This window comes from Bubalus kerabau, chromosome 3 (genome assembly GCF_029407905.1).
Source record: "Bubalus kerabau isolate K-KA32 ecotype Philippines breed swamp buffalo chromosome 3, PCC_UOA_SB_1v2, whole genome shotgun sequence".
In the NCBI taxonomy this organism is placed as follows: Eukaryota; Metazoa; Chordata; class Mammalia; order Artiodactyla; family Bovidae; genus Bubalus; species Bubalus kerabau.
Window position 1 is genome coordinate 6866926 of NC_073626.1, and position 14333 is coordinate 6881258.

The window sequence follows — 14333 nt, forward strand, 5'->3', positions numbered from 1 at the left end:
AGAATATGGAGCAGGTTACCATTTCCTCCTTCGGGGGATCTTCCCAACCAAGAGATCAAATCCATGTCTCCTGTGTCTCCTGCATTGGCAGGCAAATTCTTTACCACTGAGCCACCTGGGCTTAGATGAGATAAACTTGATATTCACTAACTTCAGCTTTAGGCCCTATGCAATTTGGGAGTTATAATGGGCTGCTAGGCTTTTAGGAGTATTTTTTTATGTAAATGTATTTTTTAAAAAATATTTATTCATTTGCCTGCATCAGGTCTTAGGTGCAACACTTGAGACCTGGCATAGAACCCATGTCCCCTGCGTTGCGTGACAGATTCTTAACCCCTGGACCACTGGGAAGTCCCTGTTTGGGTTTTTTTTTTTTAATTAGCTTTTATTCATCTTAGTGTAGTAAGTCAGGTGGTGAGGTTCGCTTGCTAATGTGCCTTTTTAAAGACCTTACCTCATAGCAGAGAAAATTAAGTGCTGGAAAGAATGGCTCAACAGCCAGTCATACGCCATGCTTTATGGCATAGCCAGCCAATATGGAGAGGGGGGCGTGTGTGGAAAAAGACAAGGTGAGGTGATTAATTTTTAAGTACTAAATATTTATTGACAGATTATCTCTCCAGGCAGTGTTCACGTGCTCGGGACCGATGCTTGTAACTTGGCAGTGCTGTTTAAGCAAACAAACTCAGTCAGTTGAATGCAATGATTAACAGGAAGTCTGGGAGCTGACACAGTTGCCAACCTTCTGGCTGAGAGAAGAGGCCGGGGTTAGAGTCTGAGAGCGGTGACTTGCAGAAAGGTCCCTTCACCCCTCACTGATTTTCCTGTAGGGAAGGGTGGACACACTGGGGTCAGAACCTCCCTGGGGCAACTTGTTTTTTGTGTGTGTATAAACGGGTTGCAAGATGAGACGGGGGAGGAGACAGAGCAAAGCAAATTGCTAAGAGTTCCTTCAGAAACGTGTTGGAGAAAGGTGGAAAAGCAGCACCGTGGGGAATGCAGAGGAAAGGAAGACGGAAAAAGGACAAGCAGGATCAGCTGGAAGGTCGCGGAGCGGCCGGTCAGAGCTGCGTCCACCTAGAGGATGGCTATGGATTTCGGAGAAAATGTAAGTTAAGTCTGTCTACCCTCTGACCAGATGTCCCAAGAGACATTCTACTCATTTCCTGGGTTTGAATGATGGGCTTTTGGAAGCGTTGTCTTTTCTGTGTGTCTCTGGTCACGGCCCTGATTTTTGTGTTTGTTTGCAACAACAAGTTAGGGGAGAACAAAAATTTCCTTCAAGCTTCCATATCCAATGCTTCACTGTTATCAGAAGTCTGTCACCAGATTTTTAAGGGGAAGAGTTTTTGCCCTAAAAAGAATGCATTGAGGAGTACCTTCAGTGAAACCACCTGTCATGAGTACGTGGCTCAGAGTCACTACATAACAGAAACACTCTCTGAAGAAGAAGCTGGCTTCCCCTTGGCTTATGTGATGACCATCCACAAAGACTTCGGCACTTTTGAGAGACTCTTCAGGGCTATTTACATGCCCCAAAATGTCTACTGCGTTCACGTGGACAAAAAGGCGACAGATACATTTAAAGGCTCGGTGAAGCAGTTACTGAGCTGCTTCCCAAATGCTTTTCTGGCTTCCAAGATGGAGCCCGTGGTCTACGGTGGGATTTCCAGGCTCCAGGCTGACCTGAACTGCATGAAAGATCTTGTGGCCTCAGAGGTGCCGTGGAAATACATCCTCAACACCTGTGGGCAAGATTTCCCCTTGAAAACCAACAGGGAGATCGTTCAGTATCTGAAGGGATTTAAAGGGAAAAACATCACCCCCGGGGTGCTGCCTCCAGCTCACGCAATTGGGCGGACTAAGTATGTCCACCACGAGCTATTAAACCAAAAAAATTCCTATGTGATTAAAACTACGAAATTGAAAACACTGCCTCCTCACAACATGACCGTTTACTTTGGCACTGCCTATGTGGCCCTCACAAGGGAATTCGCAAACTTCGTCCTTCACGACCCGCTGGCGCTTGACTTATTGTCCTGGTCCAAGGACACGTACAGTCCTGACGAACATTTCTGGGTCACACTCAATAGGATTCCTGGTATGTATATCTCTTGACTTTTGTTATGAATTAACATCTCATGGCCAATACTGAATAAACCACTAAAAAATAAGTTTTTAAAAATTAACACCTTCGTAAAGATCTTTCTTCATGTGAGTTCGATCCCTGGGTCAGGAAGATCCCCTGGAGGAGGGCTTGGCAAGCCACTCCAGTATTCTTGCCTGGAGACTCCTGTGGACAGAGGATCCTGGTGGGCTGCAGTCCATAGGGATGCTAAGACTCGACTGCAGTGACTTAGCACACATTCACAGTTTCAAATGTTCATTAAAATATCTTTATGTCAGCTCTGCTCACAGAGTGGGTGGTGTAATTCATCTTCATTTTGCGTTGTTGTTGTTCAGTCACTAGTGTCTGACTTTTCTACAACCTACCCCATGGACTGTAGCCCCCCGGGCTCCTCTGTCCATGGTATTTCCCAGGCAGTGGGTTGCCATTTCCTTCTCCAAGGGATCTTCCCTACCCAAGGATCAAACCCATGTCCCCTGCATCTGCTGCTTTGCAGGTGGATTCCTTACCACTGTGCCACCTAGGAAGCCCAAAGATTCCTAGACCGATCGATGTCTTTATTTTATAGACAAAGAAGCTTCAGTGTGGTTGCATGACCTGGTGGGCTGCCGTCCATGGGGTCGCTAAGAGTTGGACACGACTGAGCGACTTCACTCTCACTTTTCACTTTCCTGCATTGGAAAAGGAAATGGCAACCCACTCCAGTGTTCTTGCCTGGAGAATCCCAGGGACAGGGAAGCCTGGTGGGCTACCGTCTATGGGGTCACACAGAGTTGGACACGACTGAAGCGACTTAGCAGCAGCAGCAGCAGGCAAATGCACCAATTGTACCAGGTCGCCTAAGCCTGCTGCTGCTAAGTCACTTCAGTCGTGTCCAAACTCTGTGCGACCCCATAGACGGCAGCCCACCAGGCTCCCCCGTCCCTGGGATTCTCCAAGCAAGAACACTGGAGTGGGTTGCCATTTCCTTCTCCAATGCATGAAAGTGAAAAATGAAAGTGAAGTCGTTCAGTCGTGTCTGACTCTTAGTGACCCCATGGACTGCAGCCTACTAGGCTCCTCCATCCATGGGATTTTCCAGGCAAGAGTACTGGAGTGGGGTGCCATTGCTTTTAAGGTGATTTCCCAAATTAGTTGTTCGGTTGTTCCTAAATCAACTTCACCTTTCCTTGGTCCAAGTTCTAAATGCCTTAAATAATCTCCAATTGTTTACAGTGAACTAATTTCAGTTCTGCTAGTTCAATTGGAAATAAAAATTCAGATTCCTAGTTCAAAGGAAAACTAACTTGAATCAACATAAGGATTAGGGTCATGGCTTCTTCAGATTAGTGGTTCAGCCCTAGATACATATTAAAGGCTCCTGGAGCTTGTAAAAATACATTTCCTGATTTCCTGGGTGGATGTGAACTTCAGTATTTGTTCAGCCTCCAGGAAATTCTCAGGGACAGTCAAGGCTGTGAAGCACTGTGGATGCTTATTTTTGATGTTAGTACACAAAGCTTGTTAGACTTAAAATGCTTTTTAAATCGATGGTTTTCCCAGAGCAGGAATGAGTAATGTTGTAATGATAAAAGAAATCAAGACAAGGACCTAGTGTATAGCACGGGGCAATGTCTTGTAATAACTTGTATTGGAAAATGATCTGAAAAAGCTTTCCCGGTGGCTTAGCAGTAAAGAATCTGCCTGTAGTACAGGAGACACAAGTTGAGTTCCTGGGTTGAGAAGATCCCCTGGAGGAGGGCTGGGCAATCCACTCCAGTATTCTTGCCTGGAGAATCCCATGGACAGAGGAGCCTGGTGGGCTACCGTCCATGGGGTTTCATACATATATGTGTGTGTGTATGGTCAGTTGCTTCACTTGTGTCCGGTTCTTTGCAACCCTATAGATATATATATCACTTTGCTGTATACTTGAAACTAGAACAACACTGTAAATCAACTATATTTGAATAAATTTTTTTAATTAAGAAAAAAATTAAATGACCTCTTTTGGCAGAGATCACAATCAAAAAAGAAATCAGGGCTCAAGAAAGTGAAGTGAAGGAACTTCCCTGGTGGTCCCGTGGTTAAGAATCCGCCTCCCAGTGCAGATATGGTTCAATTCCTGGTTGGAGAACTAAGATCCCACATGCCTTGGGGCAACTAAGCCTGTGAGCCACAACTAAGACCCAACTAAGTCATGATGTGGCCAAAAATAATAAAATTTTAAAAAGAAACTGAACTGGAGGAGTCATGACCATTTAGCTGTTCACGTGGAGTTGTAGTACCCAGACTAAGGGAAGGAAAAGCCCCACTTGTCTCTTACGTGTTGCTTGGACCACATACTATGTAGACCGTTTCCATGGATCTGGGATTAGAATAGTGAACAAACCTAAGGGATGTTTGGAAGCCGAGGCTGGAGAAATAGTGTCAAGGAAACTCATTTATCAAGTGTTGGACAGATGGCCTGTGAGTCTCCTTCACTCTGGAGCCCATGAGTCTAACTAATGATTCTAATCAATTTATTGAACAGAAATTCTGCGTCCTCAGCATGATTTATCTATTGGAACTAGATTGTTAAATCTCTGGTAAAGACCAGCAGTTACAGGTCAGCGAGACAATGGAAAACAAATGGACAGCTCCATGCCTTTCAAAACGTTTCAAGGAAGGAGCCTTTAGAATTGCTTCTGTGTTATGTGTCCAGAGGATCCTTGTTAGAGGCCTTCACTGGGCCAGCCAACTCTTACAAGACCTGAGGCAGGCCTGAGAGTAGGGCTTGGTCGTGAGGAGGTGAGGGAACTAGAAACTTAAGTGGCTGTCTTGTTTAATGGTTCCTCCTGCTATGTGAACATCTGGGTCATTTCTGTTTCAAGGGTCCTTCTTTGCTGAGTTTGTTGGCTATTTGTTTTGGACATTTTAAGATTGTTCTAATTAACTGCAGTGATGGTGGGTGTGTTAGGATTCTCAAGTAATAGGACAGGGACTTCCCTTGTGGTCTCGTGGTTAAGAATTTAAGCTTCCATGGCGGGGGTGGGCACAGGTTCAATCCCTGGTTGGGGAACTAAGATCCCACATGCCAAGTGGTGTGGCCAAAAAGTTAAAAAAATCAGAAGAAGAAGCAATAGGACAGAAAAAAAGATCTCCTGGATGAAATGGCCTTGTGGGGATGTAGTACACCATCTGAGAGAAGTGCAGTGTGAGCCACATAGGTAACTTTCCATCTTTCGCGGCTGCATTATAGAAACAAGAATGAGTAGGTCAAGTGACTTTGAATCATGTATTTTATTGAACCCAATATAACTCAAATACCAAAGGTGCCCATGGCTGGTGGCTCCTGGGAAGCACAGAGCAGGCAGCCGGGTGTCCTCCCTGCTCAGGGAAGAACAGTCAGACAGCAGCAGGGCAGTCCTAGCGACTTGGAGAAGCATCAGCATCTTCATCTCTGGTTCTCCGTCCTTACCTAAGAGTCTTACCTCTGCTTCAGGGCTTCTTCTTGCTCATGAGCCCGGCGGGTTCTACTTTCAACACCTTCCCCTTGTGTCTCCAGCCAGATTCTGGGCCGCTCTGTTGATGGAAATTCCTCCCTGTCTCCTTCAGATGTTTGTTCTCAGAGAGTCTCGCTGTGTGGGTCCTGAAGTCACTGGATAGGGAGCATCCCTGTTTGCATCCCGGCCACTTCCTGGGCAGCAGGTGACCCCTCTGTAGATGCGCTGCCTTTCATTGAGGCTCCCAACCATTCAGGTCAGGTGGGGCCAGCGGGGCAGGGTCACATGGTTTCAAACACAAGGCAAGCCGTGGTCCTAATACACAGTAAGACCATTCAGCAGCAGCCAGTCCTCCGGAAACCTCTCAGAAGTGAGGGTTCCTGCACAGCCCGCTCAGGCGAAGGGGCCCACAAGGACAGATGTGCTCCAGAAAGAGCATTCACAGGTGCCTTAAAAGATGCTGTCCAACGGACGTCACCAGCTGTTGTGAAATGAGGGTTCCTGACCTTCCTCCGTCTTTACCCCGCTTCTCTCCCAACTCTGTCCTGCGCCTTCCATTCCTTAACCCAGGTCACACCAAGGTGGCAGCCTTTCAGTTCCCCATTGGCCTCAGCCATGGCTGATTTCCAGTTAGGACAGAGATCCTTTTATGGGCCAGAGGTGCCAGTTCACCACCTCCTGTTTGCTTCCAAGTTATAGATCATGTGCTCCTCCCGTCGGCATGGTTCTGCCCTGAGCAGGAACTTTTGGTGGGTTAGTTTTATTCATCACATGCTCTTGGGATTTAAAGATTTTGAAACTGACCAACGGTTTCGGCCTCACTTGCAACAAAGGAATATTTCTCATTTGATTCAGTGGGAGCTTATTTCAAATTAATATTAATGAATGAATGAATGAAAAGAGTCTTTTCTCATTCTGAAAAAAATCTCACAGAAAAAGAAAAAGCTGAGAGCAGGTTTCATTGGAGATGGGAGGAAAAAAAGAACAACAAGAAATCAAAAAGGGAAGGTATAGAGAAAAGAAGCAAATTGGAGATTGTGGGCTTGGAAGACAGATTTTATTCGCTTTTCATTTTTCCCTTGGAGAACCAGCCGATGGACCCGCCCTGCTGGTATTTTCTGCCGTGTATGTGCCCCTGTGCCCTTGAAAAGGGAGGCTTGTTGAGTTTCTGCTGTAAAGTCCACACTGGCCTGACTCCATCTTTATTGGAGGCTGGCTAGTTGCTTTAGTCTCTTTATATGTACAGATGCTGTGCTGAGGTGCCAAGTGCTGAAACCTTGAGAGAAGCAGGAAGAATCAGTCTAAATAAAGCTGCTTCTGGGAACTCACAGCTTCACAGCCCCCCCCCAGGGATTTGGCTGGGATCTTGCTATCTCCAGAGGAAATTTATGCTTCTCAAACACATTATGCTCACAAAGCTTCCAGGATCACTGGGTGTAGGGGCAGACTTGTTGGGGAAGGACAGTTGGGGGACAAGTTTTATTAATAGCTTGAACAATCTCTTTTTTTGTATCTGTTGAAATATAGACTTTTGTCATAGGAAAAGAAATCAGCAAGTTGGGATACATGCGAGTTATTTTTCAAGGAAATACCATCTTTCCTCAAAAAAATAAAAAATAAAAAATAGAACTACCATACAATCCAGCAATCCCACCACTGGGTATTTATCCAAAGAAAACAAAAATACTAACTCAAAAACATGCATTAATATATACCCCATCTTCATTCCTGCATTATTTATTATAGCCAAGATATGGAACCAAGCTAAGTGCCCATCAATAGATGAATGGATAAAGAAGATGTGGTTTACACACACACACACACACACACACACACTCAGCAATAAAGAAGAATGAAATCTTGTCATTTGTAATAACATGGGTAGACCTAGAGAGTACTACGCTGAATGAAAAGAGTCAGGTAGAGAGAAAAATACCAGAGGATTTCACTTATATGTGGAATCTAAAAAACAAAAAAAACAGAAATGGAGTTGTCGATACAAAGAACAAACAAATGGTTGGCAGAGGCAAGGGGGTTGGAGGTAGAACTAGGTGAAGGATACTAAAAAGTACAAACTGGGACTTCCCATGTGGTCCAGTGGCTAAGATTCCATGCTCTCAATGCTAGAGGCCCAGGTTAGATCCCTGGCCAGGGGACTAGATCCCCTGTGCCACAAGTAAGAGTTTGCACGGCGATACTAAGACCCGGCATAGCCTAAAAATATAAATAAATATTTTAAAAGAGAAAAAAGAGGTACAAACTTCCAGTTGCAAGATAAATGAGTCACAGGTAGGGAAGGTACAGAGCTACAGGGTGGGGAACAAAGCCAATAATAATGTAATGTCTTCGGTGGTGACAGATGGCAATAGCCCCTTGTGGAGATTACTCTGAAATGTATAAACGTATTAATAGCAAATCACTGTGTTGTGTGACAGGAACTAGCACAGGTCAAGAATCCATCAAAAACAAACTCAGAGGGAAAGAGATCAAATTTATGGTTACCAGAGGGAGGGGATATTGGATGAAGACAGTCAAAAGGTACAAACTTCCAGTTACAAGATAAATAAGGATTGCAGCGTATGTCATACTTAATATAATTAACTCTGCTATACTGGAGTAGTAGCCTTTCCCTTCTCCAGGGGATCTTCCCAACCCAGGGATTGAACCCAGGTCTCCCACATTGCAGGCAGATTCTTTACCAGCTGAGCCACAAAAGAAGCCCAAGAATACTGGAGTGGGTAGCCTATCCCTTCTCCAGGGGATCTTCCCTACCCAGGAACCGAACCGGGGTCTCCTGCATTGCAGGCAGATGCTTTACCAACTGAGCTCCCTGGGAAGCCTGTAGAGTCAGCGGTGGCTCCCAATTTGTTGGCGGGATTTAAAAGCAGACAGTCCTGGCTTTGCCACCTACAATCTGTGTCATTTGGGGCAAAATGTCTAATTTCTCTGATTTGTCATCAAAACATCACCTTGTCAGACTGTAGGAAGAATTAGATTGCACACAAATTGTACCTGGGATGTTGTAGGAGCTTATTAACTCTTCCAAGAGAGGGAGAACAAAAAAGAACTTCTTAGATGCTGCTTTTTGAAGTTTTAGTGTTAGGATTCTAAAATTTCTGTGTGTGACCAAAAAAAAAAAAGTGTTTTTGAAGGCACAGGGATATTTTTTTTTACTAGAAATTGGACATGCAGCCCACAGAGGTCACCACTCAGCTGTTGCTTTTATTAGCAGGGTCATGTGAGTGGGGTCTGAAGTGGCTGCTTTCTCTTTCCTCTTATTAGGAAGTGGCATTCTGAGCCGAGTCCAGGGCCTCTGACGCTGCCAAGTTTCTGTCATCCTAGCTCTGTCGGAAGACAGACAGTCTCCAGGCCCTTGCTCACACTGCCCCTTCGTTCTGAAATGCTCTTTTGTCGCTCATTCTGGAATGTTCGCCCGATCTAGTTGAAATAGCCTCAGTTCGCGTTGAAAGGTCACTTACTTCCTCAGGGAAGTTTCTCTGCTCCCCGCCCCTCCCACAGAAGCCGCCACCCCCACCCACCCACTTGACTGCTGTCCTAGGGTGACCCCCACAGCATCTCACTGGTCCCCCCTCAACCCCGCCTCCCTGCCCCACCCTCACCTCCTGCACCCCAAAAGGGAGAGCATGAACTGGATGACTGACACCAGCCCTTGGATTTCTGGCCTAACTTCCTCCTCCCGCTGGGCTCCAGAAGAATGTTGAGTGAGGAGCCATTGAATGGGCGACGATAGTGTAGTCTTCCCCTTCTCTTCAGTGTCATTTTTTCTCCAAGTGATGGAAATTCTCCTTCCGTTTGGCAGAAAGTTCAGTCTGCTATTTTCAGTCTAATTCAGTTTTTACGTCCTGCCTCTGGCTCCACCCCCTTTTCCAAAGGGCAGACATCCTTAGCACCTAGGCCAAATCCACCAGAAAACTTGAGTGCAGTGGGTCTGTGGGAGTCAGCAGTTACCTGAGACCGAGCTCACCTCGCGTCAGCCTCTGTATCATGGCAGTGATGGAAACTGTTTTAGTTCAAGTCTTAGAAAATCAAAATCAACCATTAGGGGAATTTGCCAGTTGTACCAACCCTGAGAGGCTCTGATTAAAACTATCCAGAAAATGTAGGTAGGTGCTTTACTTTGCTACCACTTGAATTCCTGGTAGAGTTGCTAAGCCCCAAGCCGACCTCTTTCCTCTCGGTCAGCTTTTCCCCTGAGGCCTCTCTTTGCCTGAAGAAATTCTGATTATCTTTGAGAGCTGTACTGAGCTCTGTGTACTGAGCACCCACCACCCATGGGTAGAGTTTGTCCTCTGGACTCTTTTGCTCCTGCTGGTATCCTTATCTTCTTAAGGGTTTATTGTTGTTCCAGTATCTGTGGAGACAGAGTGAAGAGTCCTAGAGGGTTAGAGGGACATTTTTGTCTTTATGAGCCTCGACCACACACTGCTGAGTGTCAAACTGAATATGATTCACCTATTGTGCTACTATAAAATAAATGTGGCATTAAAACAGGCAGGACAGGGGCAGGGCACAACCTTTAAAAAAAATGAAGGAGCTGTTGAGAACAGAACATAAACTGGCTAGAACCCCAACGTGGTTAGGCCCAAGAAGGTGGAAGGTTTGATTTCCACTGAACCTTGAGCTTCCTTGTAATACATTAGCTAAATGACACACCTATAGGCACCATGACAGTTCCAAGGTCAACCATAAAAGTGTTCAGTTCAGCTCAGTTGTTCAGTCATGTCCGATTCTTTGCGACCCCATGAACCGCAGCATGCCAGGCCTCTCTGTCCATCACCAACTCCCGGAGTCCACCCACACCCATGTCCACTGAGTTGGTGATGCCATCCAACCATCTCATCCTCTGTCGTCCCCTTCTCCCCCTGCCCTCAATCTTTCCCAGCATCAAGGTTTTTTCCAATGAGTCAGTTCTTCACATCAGGTGGCCAAAGTATTGGAGTTTCAGCTTCAACATCAGTCCTTCCAATGAACACCCAGGACTGATCTCCTTTAGGATGGACTTGTTGGATCCTCGCAGTCCAAGGGACTCTCAAGAGTCTTCTCCAACACCACAGTTCAAAAGCATCAATTCTTTGGCACTCAGCTTTCTTTATAGTCCAACTCTCACATCCATACATGACCACTGGAAAAACCATAGCCTTGACTAGACGGACCTTTGCTGACAAAGTTATGTCTCTGCTTTTTAATATGCTGTCTAGGTTGGTCATAACTTTCCTGCCAAGGAGTAAGTGTCTTTTAATTTCATGGCTGCAATCACCATCTGCAGTGATTTTGGAGCCCCGAAAAATAAAGTCTGACACTGTTTCCACTGTTTCCCCATCTATTTGCCATGAAGTGGTGGGACCGGATGCCATGATCTTAGTTTTCTGAATGTTGAGCTTTAAGCCAACTTTTTTCACTGTCCTCTTTCACTTTCACCAAGAGGCTCTTTAGTTCCTCTTCACTTTCTGCCATAAGGGTGGTGTCATATCTGAGGTTATTGATATTTCTCTCAGCAATCTTGATTCCAGCTTGTGCTTCATCCAGTCCACCATTTCTCATGATGTACTCTGCACATAAGTTAAATAAACAGGGTGACAATATACAGCCTTGATGTACTCCTTTTCCTATTTGGAACCAGTCTGTTGTTCCATGTCCAGTTCTAACTGTTGCTTCCTGACCTGCATACAGATTTCTCAAGAGGCAGGTCAGGTGGTCTGGTATTCCCATCTCTTTCAGAGTTTATTGTGACCAGTTCCTGGAAATCTCTGCCCCTTCCCCAAATTTGCTGGTGTTTTCAGTTGCTAAGTCCTGTCCAACTCTGAGACCCCCTGGACGGCAGCATACCAGGCTTCCCTGTCCGTCACCAACTCCCAGAGCTTTCTCAAACTCATGTCCATTGAGTCAGTGATGCCATCCAACCATCTCATCCTCTGTCATCCCCTTCTCCTCCTGCCTTCAATCTTTCCCAGCATGAGGATCTTTTCCAATGAGTCGGCTCTTCTCATCAGGCCACAGTATTGGAGCTTCAACTTCAGCATCAATCCTTCCAATGAATATTCAGAGTTGATTTCCTTTAAGATTGACTGATTTGATATTTTTGCTGTGCAAGAAACTCTCAAGACTCTTCTCCAGCACCACAGTTCGAAGGCATCAGTTCTTCAGCACTCAACCTTCTTTATGGTCTAACTCTCACATCTGTACATGACTACTGGAAAAAACCATAGTTTTGACTATATGGACATTTGTTGGCAAAGTGGTGTCTGGTTTTTAATTCGCTGTCTAGGTTTGTCATAGCTTTTCATCCAGGGAGCAAGTATCTTTTAATTTCAGGCTGCAGTCACTGTCTGCAGTGATTTTGGGGCCCAAGAAAATAAAGTCTGTCACTGTTTCCATTTTTTTCTCCATCTAACTGCCATGAAGTGATGGGACTGGATACCATGATTTTTGTTTCTTAAATGTTGAGTTTTAAGCCAGCTTTTTCACTCTCCTCTTTCACCTTCATCAGGAGGTTCTTTAGTTCCTCTTCGCTTTCTGCCATTAGGGTGGTGTCATTGGCATACCTGAGTTTATTGATATTTCTCCCTGCAATCTTGATTCCAGTTTATGATTCATCCAGCCTGGCATTTCGCCTATGAAATTACCCAGCCCGTAAAAACTAACAACCCTGTTCCCTGGGGCCTCTTGCCTTCTGAGATGGTCCATACTTTATCTATGGAATGTGTATTTCCCTCAATAAATTTGTTCTTTCACTCTGGCTGGCTCTTGAAGTCCTTACTGTGAGGAACCAGGGACCCTCACATGGCAGCCCTCTCCAGGAACTCGCCTGAGACCGGGTATGTGACCGGCCTCTTGCACCCCATGTTTTTCCTGCCAAAGTATTGCTTTCATGCCAACCAGGTAGTCTTCTGCTGTCCAAATCACTAACAGCTTACAGTCCACCCAGGTTTAGTCACTACAAAAGAAGTGACTAAAATATTCATCATATGAATATTTTCAATGTCAGGTGCTGGACAAACTGTCCTTCTTCCTCTGAGTTTATAGCTTTATTGAGGTACAATTTACACACCACAGAATTGAGGTGTGTTATTCAGAAATATAATAATTTGTATACTGTAAAACTCACCTGTTTCAAGTACACAATTAAATGGTTTTTAGTATATGTACAAGTGCACCACCATGACCCCAGCTGAATTTAGAATATTTTTTATCACCTGCAGAAGAAACTTCATGCCCATTTACAATCCTTTGTTTTCTGTCTGAATAGATTTGCCTTTGCTGGACATTTTTAAGTCAAGCCACAGATATGCTTTTTCATGTCTGTCTCCTTCCATTAATGGAATGATTATGAGGATTATCCAGGTTGTAGCATGAATCAGTACTTCTCTTCTTTATATTGATGACTTCTGTTATGGGGGTAGATCACGTTTTGTTTACTCATTCATCTGTCGATAAGCTTTCGAGTTGTTTCTACTTTGGGGCCATTATGAATAATGCTGCTATGAACATTCCTAGGCAAGTCTTTGTACAGGCACATGTTTTCATTTCTCCTGGGTAGATTCTATAAGTAAAATTACAGGTTCAGGGACTTCCCTGGAGGTTCACTGGTTAAGACTCTGCACTTCCACCAAAGTGGGCACAGGTTCTATCCCCGGTTGGGGAACTAAATCTTGCATGCCACACAGTGGGCCCCTAAAAATTTAAAAATTTCTGGTCCATGTGGTAACTCTATGTTTAACATTTTGAGGAATTGCCAAGCTGGTTTCCAAAGCAGGTATACCATTTTGCATTTCCACCAGCAAGGTATGAGGGTTCCAATTTCTTCACATATGCACCAACCCTCATTATTGCCTTTTTATTTTACCCATTCTAGTAGATGTGAAGTGGTATCTCCTTTGGTTTGATTTGCATTTCCCTAATGAGCAATGATCTTGAACACCTTTCATGTGTTGGTTGGCCTTTTGAATATTGATTGGAAGGACTGCTGCTGAAGCTTCAATACTCTGGCCACTTGATGCAAAGAGCCAACTCATTGGAAATGACCTTGATGCTGGGAAAGATTAAAGGCAAAAGAAGTGGGTGGCAGAGGATGAGATGGTTAGATAGCATCACCCACTCAATGGACATGAGTTTGAACAGACTCCGGGAGATTGTGAAAGACAGCGCTGCAGCGCTGCGGTCCACGGGGCTGCAAAGAATCAAACACGACTTACCGAACAAGGAGCCATGATGTTGAAAATCTTCTCATGTGCTTGTTGGCATTTGGTCTGCCTTCTTGGAAGAGGACTAAGTGCCTCTTGGGCATTACTTCTTTGAATCTTGGCATTTCAAGCTCTATTTTATAGATGAGGAAACAGGTACGGAGAGTTTTTGCAACTTTCTCAAGGACATCCAACTCATAAGTGCCAAAGACACTTGATTTTGTTTTGAAGACTGGGCGGATTAAAAGATGAAACTGTCCAATGTTGAATTAAGGATACCTTGCTAAAATGCCTGGCCAAAATGTCAATTCCGGTTTCTTCTTCCTGAACCCTTTGACTGAGCAATTAGTTAAGGTTCATTTAAAAAATAAAGTAACCCTTTTAATTGAGTTACTGTATTAAGATTTGAGCCCTTTTCTGTTGTTTTATGCAAACCACAATTCTTCCTCCTCTGAAGGATAAAATGGCTACAATTCCTTCCTGTCTAACCAACCCATATTTGCTCTCTCTAGTCTATGACCTTTCCCTTCCAGCTCTTGA

At 44.7% G+C, this 14333-nt stretch overlaps 2 protein-coding genes across 3 annotated transcripts in view; both read left to right on the plus strand.

The window, feature by feature from the left end:
• Nucleotides 1-14333, plus strand: part of PAK1IP1 (PAK1 interacting protein 1) — a 228748-nt gene that overhangs the window by 102247 nt on the left and 112168 nt on the right. The window lies entirely within an intron of this gene.
• The window catches only part of LOC129645415 (N-acetyllactosaminide beta-1,6-N-acetylglucosaminyl-transferase-like), a 93295-nt gene continuing 79687 nt past the window's right edge, over nt 726-14333 (plus strand). Inside the window, exon 1 of the mRNA XM_055570571.1 lies at nt 726-2101. Coding sequence (XP_055426546.1) covers nt 1177-2101 — 925 coding nt within the window. The 5' untranslated portion in view covers nt 726-1176. The remainder of the gene's footprint in view (nt 2102-14333) is intronic.